We start from the raw sequence: 21,916 nt of genomic DNA, 5'->3' as shown, positions 1-21,916 counted from the left end.
CCCAAGCCGGGAATTGAACCCAGGTCCCTGATGCTGTGGGGCAGCAGTGCTAACCACTGTGCCACCATAGTTGGTGTTGCTTCACCATCTGCACACTGCGGCCGGAAGCTTGAATCCAGTTTGAGTTAGGGACTATGTAGACAGTATCAAGACTGAACTACATGAACAATACCAACTGCATTTTATCCACATTGATTAAAGAGATGATGGTCCATTTACTATCCTCTCTCTCACTCGCTAAAAGTCTTTAATACTGACTGATGCTGAAGTATAAAAGTACAGCCCCTGTTTAAGTTGTGAACACTGGCCTAGACATGAGCACGAGTGTCTTGAATCCAAACTATTGTCTAAGTGCAATGCTGCATTCATTTACAGATCTGCAGTGAGGAGCGGGTCAAACCAAGGTCTATGTTCCCTTAAATTTGTAGGACACATCCCTGCTACACCTCCTAAATTTTTTTGATTCAATTGTGGGACATGGACATCGCTGGCTAGCCAGCATTTATTGCCCATCCCTTGTTGTCCTTGGAGGACAATTGAGAGTCAACCACATTGCTGTGGCTCTGGAGTCACATGTAGGCCAGACCAGGTAAGGACAGCAGATTTCCTTCCCTAAAGGACACTAGTGAACCAGATGGGTTTTTAGGACTATCGTCAATGATTTCATGGCCATCAGTAGATTCTTAATTCCAGATTTATTTAGTTCAATTTCCACTATCTGCATTGATGGTGTTCGAATCCGGATTCCTTAAATCTTAGGGTCTAGAACTGTGGAATTTGCTCATATCCCTGATACAATGCTTCATCTGGTCATTGCTGTTATTATTTCACCTACTTGTTTACTGTTTTCAACTTTGGTAGTGTGTTCTACTTAATTTAAGAAAAACAATTATCAAGGCTGATTATAGGTTCTCTTGAGTTTCAGTTTTACATAAAATGAGAACTTGAATTCCCCGGCCTCATTCTGACATCGATATTTTGTGCTAAATCAGCTCGATCCCTTGAGTCTGGTAGAATGTTCCACCTTCCAAGTTTTCTTTTTCTAGAATTTGCTCTCTCTCAGCCACACATTCCACATTGACCATGAGATATAACTTCCAGTGTGAGCTTTCCGCACCTCTGACCAGGGTTAACAAGACTCCACAAAGTGCTGTTGGCAGAAGAATGAACGACTACTACAGTGCAGAAGAAGCCCTTCAGCCCATCACCAATGCATGAAAGGCCCTGACCTGCCCACCCTAATCCCACTTGCCAGCACTTGGCCCATAGCCTTGAACGTTATGGCTTGCCAGGTGATCATCCAGGTACTTTTTAAAGGATGTGAGGCATCCCGCCTCCACCACCCTCCCAGGCAGTGCGTTCCAGACCCTCACCACCCTCTGGGTAAAAAGGTTTTTCCCCAAAACTCCCTTAAATCTCCCACCCCTCACTTTTAACTTGTGTCCTCTTGTAACTGACCCTTCAACTAAGGGGAACAGCTGCTCCCTATCCATTCTGTCCATGCCCCTCATAACCTCGAACACCTCAATCAAGATGCCCCTTAGTCTTCCTCTGCTCCAGAGAAAACAACCCGAGCCTATCCAACCTCTCTTAAATATTACATCCCGGGCGGCATCCTGGTGAATCTCCTCTGCACTCCTTCCAATGCAATCACATCCTTCTGATAACGTGATGACTAGAACTGCACACAGTACTCCAGCTTGGCCTCACCGAAGTTGTATATAACTCCATCATGACTTCTCCACTTTTGTAATCAGTACCCCGATTGATAAAGACAAGTGTGTCATTTGCCCTTTTTCATCACCCAATTAACTTGCCTTTCCACCTTCAGAGGTCTACAGACAAACATGCCAGGGTCCCTTTGTTCTTTGGACCTTCTCAGTGTCTGACCTTTCATTAGTATACCTCCTTGTCAATTTGCTCCTTCCAAAGCATATCACCACACACGGTTCAGGTTTAAATTCCATCTGTCACTTATCCGCCCATTTCACGTATCTTCCTGTAACCTAAGACACTCAAACTCACTGTTACCCACACAGCCAATCTTTGTGTCATCGGTAAACTTACTGACCCTGCCCCCCCCACATAGTCATCAATGTCATTTACGTAAATGATGAACAGTGGGGGCCCAGCACAGATCCCTCCTGGCCACTGGCCTCCAGTCACTAAAGCAGTGGAGGAAGAATGATGCCACAAGGCGTGCTCCCTGCAATACCATCCCTGCCCTGTAGAACCGTAGAATCCCTACAGTGCAGAAAGAGGCCACCTCGCCCATCGTGTCTGCAACGCCTCTCTGAAAGAGCATTCCACCCAGGCCCTCCCCTCCACCCTATCCTCGTAATACCACACATTTACCATGGCTGATTCCCTGCTCCCCCAACCCTCACATCTTTGGACAATAAGGGACAATTTAGCATGGCCAATCCATATCTCCGGAGTGCGGGAGGAAACCGGAGCACCCGGAAGAAACCCAACCAGATGTGCAGATTCTACACAGTTATCCAAGGCCGGGATTGAACCCAGATCCCTACAGCTGTGAGGCAGCAGTGCTAACCACTGTGCCAGTGTGCTGCCCCCCCCAAGTTGGGTATTGATCTGTCCTATTTGTCTGTGGCGATTATAAAGGGAAGCTATAACTTTCATATTTCAGGAACCTTACTTGGCTGAAAGCTCTGCTGCAAATTTCTGGTCGAGGATTGAAGAGGAAGTTTCTGTCTCTTCCCTGTTGCCGTTCTGTCTGACTTTAGGGTGCCCTTCACTTCACTGATCCTTGCTCGGACACTGTGTTTAGCTGCTGCTGCAACGTGTTAGTTGCAATGAAGAAATCCTGCATTGGCTTTCACATCTGTTGATACAGTATTAGTGGGTGGCACGGTAGCACAGTGGTTAGTACTGCTGCTTCACAGCGCCAGGGACCCAGGCTCGGGTCACTGTCTGTGTGGAGTTTGCGTGTTCTCCCCGTGTCTGCGTGGGTTTCCTCCGGGTGCTCCGGTTTCCTCCCACAGTCTGAAAGACGTGCTGGTTAGGTGCAATGGCCCGAACAGAGTGACGACTAGGAGGATTTCACAGTAACTTCATTGCAGTGTTAATGTAAGCCTTACTTGTAACCAATAAACAAACTTTGAACTGCCTCAGCTGCAGTGAATTCCTTTGCAGTGACTGTTATTATGCGGGTGAAAGTAGTAACAGTGAAGTGCAGAATGATAACAACAGTGCAGTGATTGTAATACAGTACTGGAGTCGCAATCTGGAGACCTTAGATTCCACCACAACGAACAGTGACATTGAATGACCTTGGCAGTACTTTTTTATTTGTTGGCGAGGCCAGCGTTTGTTGCCGACTCCCTAATCGCATGCGTGAAGATGGTGGTGGGCTGCAGTCCACGTGTTGAACCAGGATTTTGACCCAGTGAGAGATGGAATGGTGATTTATTTCGACGGACGATGGGGAAACGTGGAGGGGAATGTGTAGACGGTGGTGTTCCTAGTCTGCTGCCCCTGTCCTTGTAGGTGTTAAATGGATTTGGAAGGTGCTGTTCGAGTTCCTGGCTTGCTGCGAAGACCAGTTTGGTTCTTGATCTGACCGACACGTGATTCTAGCCCCCTTTGTAGTGACGTAGCAAACCAACACTTCGAGATTACAGCCAACTTCTCAAGCTGATGGGCAATAGTCACTGCCTTATCAATAGCACCCACGTCCTGAGGGCACTTTTTGCAAAATAAACCAGCTCTAAAGCTGCTGATTTGAGGGAGAAATGTTCTCATCTGTAAATTGAATGCAGGTGATGCAGTTAAATCACCTCCCATATGCGCTGGTTTGAAAATAGAATGTAACAAGCTGTTGCAAGTTATAAATAAATTGAAACTATGAGCTGGAGTCTAGTTTGGTGGGTGACACTTGGCTTAAAAATTTAATATGGAACAGGCAATATGTCTGAAGCTCTGGGTTATAGATCTAAATTAAATCATGCCGTAATTACCCTTATGATCTCAGTGAAGTCACGTACTGACTTCTCAGTTTTGAGTCCATTTCGATGGCCCTGCACAGAACCATCGCGACGGTGAGGGAATCTGTAGCTCTCTTTAAGTGTTGTGAAACGCTTTGCCACACATTCCCCTCCACGTTTACCCCATCACCTGTGGAAGTAAATCACCATTTCACCAGTTACTGGGTCAAAATCATGGTTCGACACACCGACTGCGGCACGCTACCATCTTCGGGCACGCGACTAGGGAATCGGCAACAAATGCTGGCCTCGCCAACAAATTAAAAAAAAGCACAACCAAGGTCATTCAGTGTCACTGTATGTTGTGGTGGAATCTGAGCTCTCCAGATTGCGACTCCAGTACTCTATTACAATCACTGCGCTGTTGTTACCAAATTTGCCACGCAAGTTCTTCTCCCTTTGTTATTCTCTGACTTCATTTTCATTTGTGTTTTCCGTCCATGGTTTTTGAAGGGAGTGGGGGGAGAAAGGAGGGTGTTGAGCAAGTTGTAAATGGTGTGTATCTAATTTGAGGGATGGAATGGCCTGGTTCCGTCCTGTCAAGTTCAAACGGCGCGGTGGCACAGTGGTTAGCGCTGCTGCCTCCCAGCACCAGGGATCCGGGTTCGATTCCCTGCCTGTGCAGAGTCCGCACGGTCTCCCCTTGCCTGCATGAGTTTCCTCCGGGTGCTCCGGTTTTCTCCCATGACGTACAGGTTTGGCGCACTGGCCATGCTAAATTCTCCCTCAGTGTACCCGAACAGGTGCCAGGCTGTGGCTACTAGGGGATTTTCACAGCAACTTCATTGCAGTGTTAATGTAAACCTACTTGTGACACCTAATAATAAATATGCAATAAGGCAGCTAACCAACTTGGCATCTGTTAACTTTATTGGTGTTGCTCCGTAGAACTGAAATCACAAACTGATCGTTGTTGGTAATGAAGGCAGCGTGTGTTGATTAGAATATGGAGCAGCGCCACGGAGAGTGGGAATGAGGCAAGAGGCGTTCCCAGTGCCTTAGCTGAGATCTATTGGCATGCGCAATAAAGCAGCGGTCATGGAACTTCCCACTGGATGCAGATAGATGGATAAACTTGGACAAACCTTCCTCAAACAGGAGTCTGCGTTTATCTGTGAAGTCCCTTTCAATTTGGATCAGATGCGTATGTATTAAGGAAGACTGCTTGAGATTGCAGAAACCTTAGCCTTGATTGAATATAGCTGTCTGTAACTTTAGACAAACGTCTCGGAGTAAAACCTCTTCGTACAAAGTGGTGAGGATGTGGCGCTCCTTTAGCACAAGAATTATTCAAAGGGAAGTTAGAGAAATATGTGAGGGAGAAATAAATAAAAGGCTACGTTGATCATGGCAACAACAACCTTTTATTTACCGAGCACACTTTTAACGTAATAAAACAGCCCAAAGTATTTCAGAAAAACAAAATAAAGCAAAGCACAACACCGAGCCAGGTTGAGATGTCGGGCAGGACGAGATTCATGTGGTGTATAACCACTGACTTGTTGGCCTGAATGCCCTGTGCCTTTTGCTGTAAAATTCTATATCATTTTAGACCTATAATCTTTAGGATTTACTCAGAAATTTCACAGCTTTGTCTTTACAGAATCGTTAGGGTGCTGAAGGAACCCAGCATTGCCCCCCCACCCCCCTCAACTCACACTTTTCTATCATATCTTCAAAAAAACTCCAATAAGTTAGTTCAATGTGATCTTTCCCTTTAAAAAATAATCCCATGTTGGTTTTCCTTAATCAACCTGTGACTGTTCATTTTGCCTTGTCTCCAGAGGTTTCCCCACCACTGAAGATAAGCTTACTGACCTGTAAGATACTGAACCTATCTTTACTCCCTGTTTTCTGTTTATCCCATCTTATTTACTTTTCTCGGGCTAAGTTGCTATCTGTACTGGTTTACAAAGCCTGCTGGAAAGCGTTTAATGAACTGCCTTTTCACAGTTTCTGTACATATTTTCACGTCAATTTTCATTTCCCGGTTCCTCTCCTGAAAGTGTTAACTCTGAAGTTCCAGTCAACCTCTCCTGGTTAACACTTGCTGAAGTATAGCTACAAAACTGGCACCTATCTGACAACTAACTCCTTAAGTATGTCCCATTCGTAGAAAGAAGTCTGACAACAGCAGGTTTAAGTCCAACCGATTTATTTGATAGTAAATTCACAAGCTTTCGAGGTTAAACTCTTCGTCAGGTTCACCTTTCAGCCTGGAATATAATAGTCTGGAATGGCAGCCATGGTTGACTTTCCACCATCTCTCACATTGGGCTCTGAGATATATGCTTAATCTCTACATCTGCTGTGGTTCACCTGACAAAGAGCTTAACCTCGAAAGCTTGTGAGTTTACTACCAAATATGTCAGTTGGACTTAAACCTGGTGTTGTCAGACTTCTTACTGTGTTTGCCCCAGTCCAACGCCGGCATCTCCACATCATGACCATTCATAGAAAGCAGAGTAAATGTTATCGAGCAGCTCTTTACACCGTAATAACCTGCTCAGTGTCACTCAGCTTGGGTTCCCTCTGGCACCACTCAGCTCCTGAACTCAGTACAGCCTTGGTCCAAGCATGAACAGAAGAGCTGAACGCGAGGGGAGTGTGAGTGACTGCCCTTGACATCAAGGTGCATTTGATACAGTGTGGCATCAAGAACCTACCAAAACTGAAGTCAATGGAAACTGGGGTGGGGGGGGGAAATTCTCCACTGGTTGGAGTCAAAAACTAGCATAAAGGAAGATGGTTGAGGTCATTGGAGGCCAATCACCTCAACCCCAGAGCATTGCTTATGATAGTTTCCAAGGTCCAACCACCTTCAGCTGCTTCATCAGTGGCAATCCATCCATCATAAGGTTAGAAGTAGGGATGTTCACTGATGATTGTACAACATTCAGTACTGTTTGCAACCCCTCAGATACTGAAGCAATCATATCCATATGAGACATGACCAGGACAACATTCAGGCTTGGGTTGATAAGTGGCAAGAAACATTTGTGCCACACAGATACCAAGCAATGACCATCTCCAACAAAGAAATCTAAGCATTTCCCCATGACATTCAATGGCATTACCATTGCTGAATCCTCCACTGTCAACATTACCATTGACCAGAAACTGGACTCGCCACATAAACACAATGGCTACAAGAGCAGGTTAAAGGTTAGGAATACTGAGGTGAATACCTCACCTCCTGACTCCCAAAGGCCTGTCCACCATCTAGAAGGCACAAGTCAGGAGTGTGTGGAACATACTGTGTTAGTCTGGATGAGTGCAGCTCCAACAACACTCAAGAACCTCAAAACCATCTATTGCAAAGCAACCTGTTGGATTGGCACCCCATTCATCAACTTAAACATTCACTCCCTCCACCACAGAGGCAGCAGTTTGTGTTATATGGAAAGTGGACAGTGGCACCTCACCAAACCTCTGGACAGCACCTTCCAAATCTGTACCCGTTACCATCTGAAAGAACAAGGGAGAACATGCATGGGAACACCACAGCTGCAAGTTACCTTTCAAGCCACACACCATCCTGACATGAAATAAAACACTTCATTCATTGTCACTGGGTCAAAATTTTGAAACTCCCTCCCTAACAGCACTGTGGGTGTACTTGCACCACATGGACTGCAGCGGCTCAAGGAAGACAGCTCCCCCATTACCTTCTCAAGGACAGTTAGAAGTGGAATTGAGTGCAGCTCTAGCCAGTAAAGCCCACATCCCATGAAAGGATATGAAGCATCAGTTATCTGTCAACGATACCTGTGCAATGCCTATTATTATGGCTGATCCAGCTATTAATGGTCATCAGATTCTTCACAAGGCCAATTATAACCCATCTCGGTTCTGTCTTCATCCAAGGACACACTTTCAGCCTGGAATATAATAGTCTGGAATGGGAGCCTTGGCTGACTTCCCATCATCTCTCACATTGGGCTCTGAGATGTATGCTTAATCTCTACATCTGCAGTGGTAAGCACTGGTCTTCTCTGTAGGAGCTGGATGCATCTCTTCACTGTTTGTGTGAGATGCACTAATCCGCTCACTAGTTACACATTCAGGCTTATTTTCTGCGTACACGTAGCTGGCCTTCCTTCCACAGTTCCACTATGGAGCTCCTATGAGTTCCCTGTGGCTCTGCTTTGTGGATTAGGTTCCTCAGGCCACTTTAAAAATTTGTCCAATTGTTCCTGCTGCTGGAAATCCTTCCCTGGGAATCTCTCTCGAGTAATGTCCCAGTAGCGCAGTACATGGTGAAGGCAGCATATCTGTTTGGAGTGAGGTGTGTGCAGCGGTGAAGATCAGATGCAAGTTATTTGACTGCGTTTTTTTTTTCTTTTGGGATCTTCGTTCGTCTGTGGAAGATTCAGGGAAAGGAATTCTGCAGTTTGATGAATAATAAAACTTTTGACCTCATGACTATTTGTCTTTACAATTTTGGCTTTCGCTCTCTTACGCACGTGTTGGATCTCAGTGAAACTTTGTGCAGGATCATTTGCCAACAAAGCCTGGACCGGCTGTTGGACTACATCAGTGAAGAGCAGCCAGTGAAGATAAGATATTGGATTAATTTAGTTTGAAAAGACCAGGCCAAACTGTTCTGCCAGTAAGTTGAAGTTACCCACCTGTGGCTTCGCTGAGTTTAGTTGAGCCATGTCCTGGAATACTGTGCTTAGGACACTCGGTGGTATTGTGATTAGCGCTGCTGCCTCGACCCGGCTTAAATTCTGGTCATGGGTGACTGACTGTGGAGTTTGCACATTTTCCTGTGTCTGTGTGGGTTTCCTCCCATAGTCCAAAGATGAGAGGGTTAGGTGGATTGGCCGTGGTACATACACCGGGTTATGGCGATAGGGTGGGGGAGTGGGCCTGGGTGGGGTGCTCTTTTGGAAAGTCAGTGCATATTTAATGTGCTAAATTGCCTCATGCACTGAAGGGACTCAGTGGTTCTTATTGCATTTGAAGCCGTTCTTGTAACACAGTCTCAAAACGTCTATAAATCAGTTTCCTTGTTAAATGTCACAGGGCATTTTGTTCACACTAAAGGGACTGATTTAAGGGTGAGTTGTGTTTCACCGTTACCCCAGCTGGTGACTGGATCTGGCAGCAACTGCTCCACTCACACTTCAAAGGCAGCAGGAGATGAAACGCTGTAATTTTAAACTCTCGGTCCGGAATAGAAAAGCACTGAGCAAATACAATTAATTTAAAGGTCCGATCTTTATTCACCGTCACTGAGCACAGGCACTTTAGACATTTGCACCACCGATTCGGTTAGCTGCCATCACGCACCGTAGATATTCAGCAAGAATCAGAGAGAGATTTTCAATGTCAGTGATGATTGTGAACTGTAGAGGACCCCGTGTGCGGTTTACATAAGAACATAAGAAATAGGAGCAGGAGTAGGCCATCTAGCCCTTCGAGCCTGCCCCGCCATTCAATAAGATCATGGCTGATCTGAAGTGGCTCAGTTCCACTTTCCCGCTTTCTCCCCATAGCCCTTAATTCCCTTGCCTACCAAAAACCTATCCACTCACTTAGCCTATCTCGATCCCTCTGCAGACTTTCCACACCCTCCGCACAATTTGCTTTTCCGCTTATCTTTGTGTCATCAGCAAATTTCGACACCCTACACTCGGCTCCCTCCTCCAGATCATCTATATAAATGGTAAATAGCTGAGGCCCCAGCACCGATCCCTGGGGCACTCCACTAGTCACCAACCGCCAATCCGAATAGCACCCATTGATACCAACTTTCTGCCTCCTATTAGACAACCAGTCCTCTATCCACACTAACACCTTACCCCCAACTCCATGCCCCCTAACCTTCTGAAGCAACCTTTTGTGCAGCACCTTAACAAACGCCTTCTGAAAATCGAGAGTCAATCCTCTTAAATGGCTTTTCCCTGCTGCCACCAGACTTTTGAATGGACCTACCGCCTTTTGAATGGACGGCACGGTAGCACAGTGGATAGCACTGCTGCTTCACAGCTCCAGGGTCCTGGGTTCGATTCCCGGCTCGGGTCACTGTCTGTGTGGAGTTTGCACATTCTCACCGTGTCTGCGTGGGTTTTGCCTGGGTACTCCGGTTTCCTCCCACAGTCCAAAGATGTGTGGGTTAGGTTGATTGACCATGCTATGAAATTGCCCCTTAGTGTCCTGGGATGCGTAGGTTAGAGGGATTAGTGGATATAATATGTAGGGATATGGGGGTAGGGCCTGGGTGGGTTTGTGTTTGGTGCAGATTCAATGGGCTGAAGGACCTCTTTCTGCACTGTAGGGTTCTATGATCTCCCTCACATTAAGTTGATCTTTCGCTACATCCTGGCTATGACTGTAACGCTTAATTTTGCACACTCTCCTCCCCTATGTACTCTAGGTATGGAATGCTTTGTCTGTATTGCGTGCAAGAAACACTACTTTTCACTGTATCCCAATACATGTGACAATCATAAATCAAATCAAATATTAAGTTGATCTCTCTCTACACCCTAGCTATAACTGTAACACTATATTCTGCTTCCCTTCCTTTCCTTTTCTATGCACAGTATGCTTTACCTGTAAAGTGCGCAAGAAACAATACTTTTCACTTTATCCCATTACGTGCGACAACAATAAAATTAGTTTGCAATGCCTGGTTTTAAACAGCACGTTTTTGTAACTATTTTTTGTGTTGAAGCATTTTGTTAAAGGTACTAATGAAACAGGACTCTATGCTGGGAAGATGCTGGTTGGTGGTTAGATTTGCAGCAGAGATTGCTTTGTTTGTGCTGTAGATTTTTAGGATGTCTGTTTGTATTAATTACTGATAGTTCTGTGATTACATGCGTTCAAATAAATGGCTGCACTCATGGAATGCAGGGTGAATCGAAGCATTCGGAAGGAAATTGGACAGTATCGGAAAGGGAAGAATTATGCAGAGTTGGGTTGAGGAGGAGGGGGAATGGCACTCGGGTGGGGAGGGGGTGGAATTGCTCATTCAGAAAGCAGGGGCAGCACAGTGGTCAGCACTGCTGCCTCTCAGCGCCAGGAACCCAGGTTCAATTCTTGTCTTGGGTCACTGTCAGTGTGGAGTTTGCACCTTCTCCCTGTGTCTGCATGGGTTTCCTCCGGCTGCTCTGGTTTCCTCCCACAGTCCAATGATGTGCCGGTTAGGTGCGTTGGCCATGCTAAATTCTCCCTCGTTGTACCTGAACAGGTGCTGGAGTGTGGCGACTAGGGGATTTTGCACAGTAACTTCACTACAGTTTGAATGCAAGCCTAATTGTGACTGACAAATAAGTAAAGATGATGAGCCAAGTAGCCTCTTTCTGTTGTTGGCAACAGTTCTGTGAAAAGCAGCTTGTATTGAAGCTTTCAAGTCACAAAATATCCTAAAGAGCATTACAACACAAATTATGCCACCCATCTGCCTGAGATATTAGATGGCCAAATGCTTGGTCAGGGTGGTGGGTTTTAAGGAGTCTTTTCAAAAGAGGAAAGACAGGCAGAGAGGTTCAGGAAAGGTAGTCCAGAGCTTGAGGCCCAGGCAGCTGAAAGCACAGCAACCAGTGGTGACGTGATTAACATTTGGATTGCTCAAAACTAAAGGGGCAAAATATCTCAAAAAAAGTTTTTAGTAGGGTTGGAAATTCTAGCTGCATGTATCCAGAGGATGTCAGCAGAAATTATGTCATGGAAATCCAATGGTGTGGGGTTCCAGGGGAGTGCGAGAGAGGAACCATGTTGAAGTTAGTTCTAGTCGCTCCCACAAGGAGGAACATCCTTTCAGTACCCACCCTGTCAAGCCCCCTCAGAATCTTGTATGTTTCAGTAAGATCACCTCTCATTCTTCTAAACTCTGATGGGTATGGGTCCATTCCTGTTCAACTTTCCCTCATTAGATAATCCCTTCATCCCAGTGAAGCTTCTCCAACAGGCTTCTAATGCATGTACGTCCTTCCTTCAGTAAGGAGACTGTACGCAGTACTCCAGATGTGGTCTCACCCGAGCCCTGAACAGCTGCAGTAAAACTTCCCTACCACCTTAACAGGGAATTAAGGGTTAGGGGGAGAAAGCGGGAAAGTGGAACTGATCCACTTCAGATCAGCTATGATCTTATTGAATGGCGGGGCAGGCTCGAAGGGCTAGACAGCCTACTCCTGCTTCTAGTTCTTATGCTCTTATTCCAATACCTTTGCAATCAACACCAACATTCCATTTGCCTTCCTCACCACTTGCTGTACTTGTGCACAACTTTGGGTTATTCATGAACTAAACCTATCATTCAGCCGCCAGCTAAATGGTTTAGTTGTCACAAATTGCATTGAGCCTTGCGTGCACTGAGTGGGTCCCTGTACATTAAAATAACTGATATAGTGATGAGTGCCTTGAGCCAACTCTTTCCAGTTTGAAAGCTTCATCACCCGTCGTACCTCAGTGATGCAGTGCGCTTTCTGGACAAATAGAATGTGAATTTCCTGCTTTGTTGTTGGAAAATAAAAGTATTCCCCTCTTTCTTGTCTGTTCAGGTTGTAAATGCATCGAGGGTTTTGGATGAAGTCCCAGTCGCAGAGGACTCGGAGCTGGTTCAGAGTTACCTTCGCCGGCGGAGGGTTCCCCTTGAATCCGATGACGAGGACTTTGCAGCGTCTGCTGGTAAGAGGCTGAAGGAGTCTGATAGAAAGATGGACTGAAATTTGGGTGTTAGCATCAGATTGGTTGATTCCTTTTCCAGTATGCAAAGAGGGAGAGACTGTTTTCCCCAACGCACTCTGGTAATAGTTACTATTTTGCTGGGCAGAGGCTTCACTGGCAACCCTTAGGATCTGCTCAGCTGGTTAGTTTTCAAGTCCAATCTGACACCAAAGAGTGTCTCTTTTACTATTGGGGCATACCGTAAATCTTAATGCTGTTCTCACCCAGTGGTCACTTTGCCCCTTGCTGAGGGGAGGGGAGTGGTGGTTGTTGGGACTGGGGGGAAATGGGGTTGGGGGGGGCGGGGGCGAGTGGTAGGTGAGTGCCGCTGGCCAGTGTCATAGTAGGGTGAGTAGGGAATGGGGTGTAGTTGTGGTGTGGGGTGTTGGGAGTTGGTGGGGAATCATGGTAATTGGGAGATGGGTGGGGAGTGGTGAGAATTGGGGGGTGGGTGCGGGGATGGTGGTCATTGGGGGATGGGTGTGGGGATGGTGGTCATTGGGGGATGGGTGTGGGGAGTGGTGAGAATTGGGGGCTGGGTGCGGGGATGGTGGTCATTGGGGGATGGGTGTGGGGATGGTGGTCATTGGGGGATGGGTGTGGGGATGGTGGTCATTGGGGATGGGTGTGGGGATGGTGGTCATTGGGGATGGGTGTGGGGATGGTGGTCATTGGGGATGGGTGTGGGGATGGTGGTCATTGGGGATGGGTGGCGATGGTGGTGGTCGGGGGGAAGGTGGTGGTCATTGGGGGTTGGTGTGTTGGGGGATGGGGTGCAGTTGACTTGTAGTCAGGAGCTGGAGCTCTGTTGCTTCTTCCCTCCTTCCTCAATGGTTTTTGGAGTTAATGTTGATGCCTGCTGTGGCTGAAGGTAGCTAGCCAAACACAGCAAAGGTATCAACCTGAAGGCCTTCATTATCTCTATCAGCCAACCATTGAAAAGCCCCAACTTGCTGAGCTGTTGTGGAACTATCCTTTATTGATAAAGCAAGTTTGCAGCTTATAAACTGCTGCACTGAGCTGAAAGTCAGCAGCTGACTTCAATTTGGCTAATTTTGTAAAAAAAAATGTGGATTAATGCCATACTTTTGAATTGGGGAAAAATGTGGATCCCTCCAGAATTACCCTGGACCAAATTTAAGTAGTTCATTGAAGCAAGTGTTCTGAGCCTCTGTCCTGAATGTGTATCACTTGACACACACTGAATGTTCAGGGCAGGAGTGTTGTGATGGTTGATCCACAAGTTTGTTGGAGTTTGCACATTCTCCTCGTGTCTGCCTGGGTTTCCTCCGCGTATTCCGGTTTCCTCCCACAGTCCAAAGATGTGCGGGTTAGGTTGATTGACCATCCTATGAAATTGTCCTTTAATGTCCAGGGATGTGTAGGTTAGAGGGATTAGTGGGTATAATATGTAGGGATATGGGGGTAGGGCTTGGGTGGAATTGTGTTCGGTGCAGACTCGATGGGCTGAAGGGCCTCTTTCTGCACTGTAGCGTTCTATGATTCTATGAACATAGCCTCACTCTAATGACAGAATCCTACAATGTAGAAGGAGGCCATTTGGCCCATCAAGTCTGCATCCTCCACGAACCCATCCAGGCCTTGTGCCCATAACCCCATGCATTCATTTACCCTCGCCAGCCACCCTGACACTAAGGGACAATTTGGCATGGCCAAACCACCTATCCTGCACGACACATCTTTGGACTGTGGGAGGAATGATGTGGGTATGCCGGCGTTGGACTGGCGTAAACACAGTAAAAAGTCTGACAACACCAGGTTTTAGTCCAACCGATTTTGTCAGCCACTTCAGGTCTTGAACAGCAGGTTAGGTGTAAGGATTCGCATTCTAATCAGTAATCTGTGAACTGTCTGTGCTTTATATGCTCTGTCTGAGGCCAGAACTCTCCATTCACCTGACGAAGGGACTAACCCCGAAAGCTTGTGAGTCTATTATCAAATAAATCGGTTGGACTAAAACCTGGTGTTGTCAGACTTTTTACTGTGGGAGGAAACCAGAGCACCCGGAGGAAACCCACACAGAGAATGTTCAAACTCTGCATAGACTGTGACCCAAGCTGGGAATTGAACATGTGCCTGTGGCTGTGAGGCTAGCCACTGCGCCGTCCCCAATCTTGTCAGTTATCATTTGCGTCCTTTCGGTCATCTGCTCCACGTGGCTTGGGTTGGGGCAGGCCCCACACAGCTACTCACGGGCCTCCAACATAACAGTGCCTTAACCCCTCCTCCTCCTCCTCCTCCTCCCCACCCCCAGCTCAAATGTGTGCGCAAACCGAAATTCAAATTGCTGGATAATGCACTTTGAATTACCGGGAGCATACTGTCCGCCCTGAGCTCAACGTAAAGTCTTGAGAATGTTCTGGAATAACTGTGATTGTTCACGGAGATTTTGTGGTTCTTTCTCCAGAGGGAAGTGCTGAAGAGTTAGAAGAGGGCAGCACGCCCAGCACACCTGAAGTTGAACATACTGTCCCAACATTATCAGTGATTCCAAAGCAAAAAACAGGTAAGAAAACCTCGCCGCGTTACTTCAGTCGCTCTTGACTGGTTCTGGCGCCTGTGCTGTAAATGTGGGGCTGCTTTAGCGAGATGGAGAGCCTGCGTTTGCTGCCGACACTTGTTCCTGCAGTTGTACCCCCGAGTTCATGGCTGCCGTCGCTTACAAGGGACAGGGTGCAGCAGGACTCAATCAGAGCCATCACTCTCCCGGGCAGCAGGAGGAGGGAATGTTGTAAATTGCTATCCTGGGCTGGCAGTGATGGATTTTGGGGAACCCCTTTGACAGGGGGTCAGAAGCGAGGGTTTGCAGACAGGGAAGTGAACTCTCTCTTCCTTGTAGGATACTCTACTGCCTTGATTTGATTTGATTTATTATTGTCACGTGAGTTAGCATATGGTGCGAAGTATTGTTTCTCGCACGCTACGCAGACAAAGCATACCGTTCATAGAGAAGGAGAGGAGAGAGTGCAGAGTGTAGTGTTACAGCCGTAACTAGGGTGTGGAGAAAGATCAGCTTAATACAAGGTAGGTCCATTCAGAAGTCTGACAGCAGCAGGGAAGAAGCTGTTCTTGAGGCAGTTGGTGCGTGGCCTCAGACTATTGTACCTTTTTCCCAACGGAAGAAAGTGGAAGAGAGAATGTCTGGGGTGCAAGGGGGTGGGGTGGGGGGGGAGGTGGGGGCGGTGTCCTTAATTCTACAGTCATGTTGGTGAGTGTTTCTAAACTCTGTACGTGGATTTTAAGTTGCCAAGAGCATTAAACCTACATTTTTGCGCCCTGCTGCCACTCTTGAACTCCGGGTCTCAGCCTCCAGCTGTGTCATTGGATTTCGGCACCTGCTTGGACCAGTCTGCATATGCAGGCGGGGATATTGCGGGCCATCTTGTGTGGCCCTATTGTGTTGGCAGGAGACACAGAGGGCTAGAATTTTCCAATCCTGTTTCTGTCACAATGTGAACTGAAGACCGTTAATCCAGTATTTATACCTGGGCTGGATTCTGACAGATACCTCGAGAGCATTTTCTGGGCAAATTGAAGATTAATACGCAGGCTCTTAGCGATTACTTTTTGAAGCAGTCTATGTTGGTTTGTTTCAGAGATACAGCAGGTCTTGAAGTAAAGATTCGGATCTCTATTTAAGATCAAAATCCACACTTGGTATCAGATAGTTCATTTTGCGTGACAGAAATGCAGAATGTGTTACTCGTGATGCTGCAGAGGGGTTCAGATGACCGTTATAAACCGAGCTTCAGTCGTGTAGCTTGTACTTGTTGAAGGCCTTGCCGAGATGTTTGAAGACAAGTGCTCCTACTTTCCTTGATCAAAGTTTACCCCCCAGCCAACAAAATCAAAACTGACAAATGTTGTGCATTGCTGTATGTAAGGCATTGCGGTGTACGAATTAGCTGCCTGAGAATAACGATGGCTGTGTGCCAGAATTTGTTTCTGAGGCTGTGGGGTACTTGAGGCATCTCCAGAGTGTGGACTGGGCTCTGTGAATGTGACTTCTCATATTTTGTAGAGCTGGAGATGTGCTGGAGTGGAATCACAATGAGGGTAGCTTGTGATAGTGTGGCAAGAAAGTATTTCATTGAATCCCCACAGTACAGAAGGAGACCATTCAGCCCATCAAATCTGCACTGTCTCTCTGACAGAATGTCTTTCCCAGGTCCTCTTCCCCTGCCATTTACCATGGCCAAACCATCCAACCTACACATCTTTGGACACCAAGGGGCAACTTAGCATGGCCAGTCAACCTAACTGCAGTGAGGCCGGGCAGGAGAGGTGGAGGGGGGGGTAATCTTTCCCAAGGTGGGGGTGGGGAGGAGATCCCCGGGATGAGAGATGCAGGGGGGTTGATCCAGGGCCGGGGGCGAGAGATGTGGGGGAGGAAGACCCCTGGGTGGGAGAATGGAAGGGGACGGGCGGGGATAAGGACGCCCAGGGAGTTGGGATGTAGGAGGCTTCCGGGGTGGGAGAGGGGAGGAGGAAGTTCCCGGGGTGGGAGAGGGGGAGGAGGAGGCTCCTGGGATTTGGGGGGGGGGAGGAGGAAGTTCCCGGGGTGGGAGAGGGGGAGGAGGAGGCTCCTGGGATTTGGGGGGGTGGGGAGGAGATCCCTGAGGTTGGGGGGGGGGGGGGTGCGTGGAGGAGGCGGTCCCTGTTGTGGGGGGGGGGGGGGCAGGGGGGTTGAGGTGGGGTGGGGGGGAGGCCCCCAGGATGGGATGCCAATGGGGCGGAAGTGGGGGAAGTATCTGGGGTAGGAAAAGGGGGAGGGCGGAATGGCGGGTGGGGTGGGGCAGGGCGGGAGGTCCCCGGGGTGGGAGCGGTGAGGTCATCGTGCCCCCAGCTGTAAACAAATGGCAGACAGCATCAAGAAAATGTTCCAGATATATAGCTGCGAGTTGTATCTCGGGGAACGGTTTACTAATATTTAGAAACAAACATAAGAGCAACTAATTCTGATCCAAATACTGAGCCGTGTGATGGAGCTAAGAGGACTGCATATATGGCTGTAACATTTAAAGTAAGAATGCTGGCAAGCAAACTAGACCACGAACACATTGTGACTGCGTTGAAATGAATGTGCTCATTGTAATCGAGGAATGCCAAGACTGCGCTGATTTGTCTCTGTACAACTTTTAAAGGTATTTGATGATAGTCATCACCCTGCTTCTGTCCTTTGTCCGCTTTTAGACTCGACAAAAGATCGCAGTCTTGTTTCTAAATCAGCTGGCTGGTTGTTGCGATATATTTGAACTGCTTATCAGAGCTGCGTTGAGAATAGCGAGTTTTGCTCAAAGGCGTATCAGTTTCTCCCACAGGGGCGGCATGGTGACACAGTGGTTAGCACTGCTGTCCTCCCAGTGCCAGCGACCCGAATTCGATTCCTGGCCTGGGGTCACTGTCTGTGCGGAGCCTGCACATTCTCCCCATGTCTGCGTGGGTTTCCTCCGGGTGCTCCGGTTCCCTCCCATGGCCTGAAAGACGTGCTGGTTAGGGTGTGTGTTAGCCACGCTAAATTCTCCCTCAGTTTTCCTGAACAGGCGCTGTCGGAGTGTGGTGGCAACAGTAACTTCATTGCAGTGTTAATGTAGACCTACTTGTGACACTATAAATAAACTTTAACTTTTAAACTGACTGTTAGAGGGGGAATGTGTGTTTGGGCCTAGATTTTGTTTTTGAAACTTCCCTGAAGGATATTTTGGGATTATTGCAATGCAGTTCACAGGGTGGCAGCTGTTTGAAATGGGACCCTTATTTATTACACTATATTGTTCACAGCCCTCCCAAAATAGCGAATAATTTCACAGTATGGAGCAGCTCTGCAATTAGCAGACTAACTCATTTCACATGGGCTTAATATAGTCATGTGTACGCCTGGGCTGTTACAGTCTCGTTTCAAGCTAGGTTTGGATCAGTATTTCTCAGCTTGTTGGCCTCAAGAGTGACTGAGACTAATGTGTTTTTCAAGCATTTTGTGGCAGTTGTCATGCGGCATGATGGCCCAGTGGTTAGCGCTGCTGCCTCACGGTGCCAGGGACCCAGGTTCAATTCCCAGCTTGGGTAACCGTCTGCGTGGAGTTTGCACATTCTCCCCGTGTCTGCGCGAGTTTCCTTTGGGTGCTCTGGTTTTCTCTCACAGTCCAATGATGTGTGGGTCAGGCGGATTGGCCATACTAAATTTCCCCTTAGATTTGATTTATTAGTGTCACATGTATTAGTATACAGTGAAAAGTATTGTTTCTTGCATGCTATACAGACAAAAGCGTACCATTCACAGAGAAGGAAAGGAGAGAGTGCAGAATGTAGTGTTACAGTCATAACTAGGATGCAGAGAAAGAGCAACTTAATACAAGGTCCATTTAAAAATCTGATGGCAGCAGTGAAGAAGCTGTTCTTGAGTTGGCTGTACATGATCTCGGACTTTTGTATCTTTTTCCTGATGGAAGAAGGTGGAAGAGAGAATGCCTGGAGTGCGTGGGGTCTTTAATTATGTTGGCTGCTTTGCCGAGGCAGCAGGAAGTGTAGACAGTGTCAGTGGATGGGAGGCTGGTTTGTGTGATGCAGCAGGCTTCATTCACAACCCTTTGTAGTTTCTTGCGGTCCTTGGGCAGAGCAGGAGCCATACCAAGCTGTGATACAACCAGAAAGAATGGTGCATCTGTAAAAGTTGGTGAGAGTCGTAACAGACATGCCAAATTTCCTTAGAAGTCTTTTCCTGAAAAGGTAGTGGAAGTAGATTCTTTGAATATTTTTAAGGTGGAGGTCAATATATTCATGGTAAACAAGAGCACGATAGGTTACCAGGTGTAGGTGGGATGCAGGCTGAGGTTATATTCAGAATAGCTTTGATCTTATTAAATGGTGGAGAGGCTCAAGGGGCGGAATGGCCAACTCCTGTTCCTTGTTTGCATGTAGTTAGAGTGCACCATCAAGGGCTCTCCAACTCATTTGTTGAACTTTCATTTAATTAATTGATTTTTTTTGCACCAGAAGAGCATGTAAGGAGACACTGGGCAATTGTGGTGGGTCGTGGCCCAACTGCTTGCCTGTCTTTCGTGGTTACACCCATGCCTGGGTGCTCTTGGAGGAGGAGCACATGATGTTCACTTGGATGTTTGAGACCTTTCGCAATGGTTGGGTGCTGCAGGGGCTGGATTGCCTTATCACTCTCAGTGATGTTTTAATGCAAGTTTCTTTTGATTTCTTCTTTGCTTTTAGTGTCCCTTCAAGAGATGGTTAATTATTTACTTTTGTTTATTGATTCTCAAAAGGATGTGAAGAGACACTGTTCCTTTCAAATGAGGCACTTAGCTGATTGGCCAGAAACTCTGTAAAGAGACACTTATTGACACTGGTGATAGGCTGTAGCGTTAGGAGGTACGTGTTTGTAATATTTCATCTGTGAACAAATCCAAAGATTAAATTCTGGTTTCCCTCACCAACTGACTATCAGAGGTTTAACTATCTCGTTGGCCTCTTCAGATGGACAGTAGCATTATGCACAGAGGGGCAGGTCTGACTGCCCTGACCAAAGCTGACACCACCAAATTGGTCAGCTCATCATTTAACTCATTCGAAAGCTTGTTCGGTGTTGCTGTTGCCAATTGGCTGTTGCGTTTGTCCATTATACAGAGATTCCTCAGCCAAGGTGAGGCATTGGCTGTACGTCACCTAAGGAGACTCTGAGAGGTGCTATATAAATGCAAGCCTGCCTTTATCCAATGAAAGGAGTGGAGATTCCTTCTCAACTACCCATTAAGAAATAAAAAAAAATTTGTGTTAATATAACCTTGATATAGCCGGGACCAGTGGGAACACTTGCAATGTGGAAATTAGTAAATATGGCAGAATGTGAGCCTTTGTGTATTTTAATATTACACCCGAAATGTCCACACAATGGGTGAGTCTGTAGCCAGGACTGTACTCTACTTCCTGTACCTAATTAATTCATGAGCTTGTCTGGAGTGTTTACTTCGAAAGGCTCCAGAAATCTGCAGGTGGGCTTTTGGAACCTTAGCTAATCTGTACCAAAAATAGAAGTGGAGATATGTCTCAAAATAATTGCGGCCGAAGTAATTTTTGCAAAATGTTTGCGTACAGGACGGGATACTGACTTAAATTTACTTGCCTGCTGACGTTGTACATCTTCTGTACCAGTTGTACACAAGTTCTGCGCAAGTCTTTTTGGACCTTAAAAATTGTCCTAGCCAGCCTCCAAAAACCTGGCTGACCCAAAACATTGCTGTCTGTATCCTCCTTGCGCCAAGTCCCATTCATCTATCCGCTCCTCAACTCACTGAACCACATTGCTTACTGATCCAATAATGCCTCAATTTATTTATAATCTCACATCTACACCTTCAAATCCCCCTCATCTCTCTCCTCAGAGCGGCACAGTGGTTAGCACTGCTGCCTCACAGCGCCAGAGACCGAGTTTGATTCCCAGCTTGGGTCACTGAGTTGATTTGATTTTGTTATTGTCGTATGTGTTGGTATTCAGTGGAAAGTATTGTTACTTGCATGCTATATGGACAAAGCATACCATTCATAGAGAAGGAGAGGAGAGAGTGCAGAAATGTAATGTTATAGTCATAGAGTGTAGAGGAAGATCAGCTTTATCGTAGAATCATAGAACCCTACAGTGCAGAAAAAGGCCCTTCGGCCCATCAAGTCTGCATCGAACACAATCCTACCCCCTTATCCCTACATATTGTACTCACTAATCCCTCTAACCTACGCCTCCCTGAACACTAAGGGGCAATTTTAGCATGGCCAATCAACCTAACCCGCGCATCTTTGGACGTGGGAGGGAATCGGAGTACCCAGAGGAAACCCACGCAGACACGAGGAGAATGTGCAAACTCCACACAGACAGTGACCCGAGCCGGGAATCGAACCCAGGGCCCTGGAGCTGTGAAGCAGCAGTGCTAACCACTGTGCTACCGTGCCGCCCACTAATGTGAGATAGGTCCATTCAAAAGTCTGATGGCAGCAGGGAAGAAGCTGTTTTGTGCTGAGTCTGCACCCCCAACCCATGTCTGCGTGGGTTTCCTCCAGGAAGCTTCGGTTTCCTCCCACAGTCTGAAAGACATGCTGTTTAGTTGCATTGGCCATGCTAAATTCTCCCTCAGTGTACCTGAACAGGCACCGAGTGTGGCAACCAGGGGTTTTTCACAGTAACTTCATTGCAGTGTTGATGTAAG

General features: G+C 47.0%; 1 protein-coding gene across 7 annotated transcripts in view; it reads left to right on the top strand.

Moving 5' to 3' along the window:
- The window catches only part of hspg2 (heparan sulfate proteoglycan 2), a 536,580-nt gene that overhangs the window by 124,844 nt on the left and 389,820 nt on the right, over positions 1-21,916 (top strand). For all 7 annotated transcript variants that reach the window (XM_080181499.1, XM_080181505.1, XM_080181501.1 and 4 more), the window contains exons 2-3: positions 12,524-12,650; positions 15,118-15,216. In XM_080181499.1, the coding sequence (XP_080037625.1) occupies positions 12,524-12,650; positions 15,118-15,216 (226 nt within the window). The remainder of the gene's footprint in view (positions 1-12,523; positions 12,651-15,117; positions 15,217-21,916) is intronic.

The sequence above is a fragment of the Carcharhinus amblyrhynchos genome, unplaced genomic scaffold, assembly GCF_965287045.1.
Source record: "Carcharhinus amblyrhynchos unplaced genomic scaffold, sCarAmb.v2.hapA scaffold_41, whole genome shotgun sequence".
Lineage (NCBI taxonomy): Eukaryota > Metazoa > Chordata > Chondrichthyes > Carcharhiniformes > Carcharhinidae > Carcharhinus > Carcharhinus amblyrhynchos.
The sequence above is the reverse complement of the archived record's forward strand: the minus strand, read 5'-3'. Positions and strand labels throughout refer to the sequence as shown.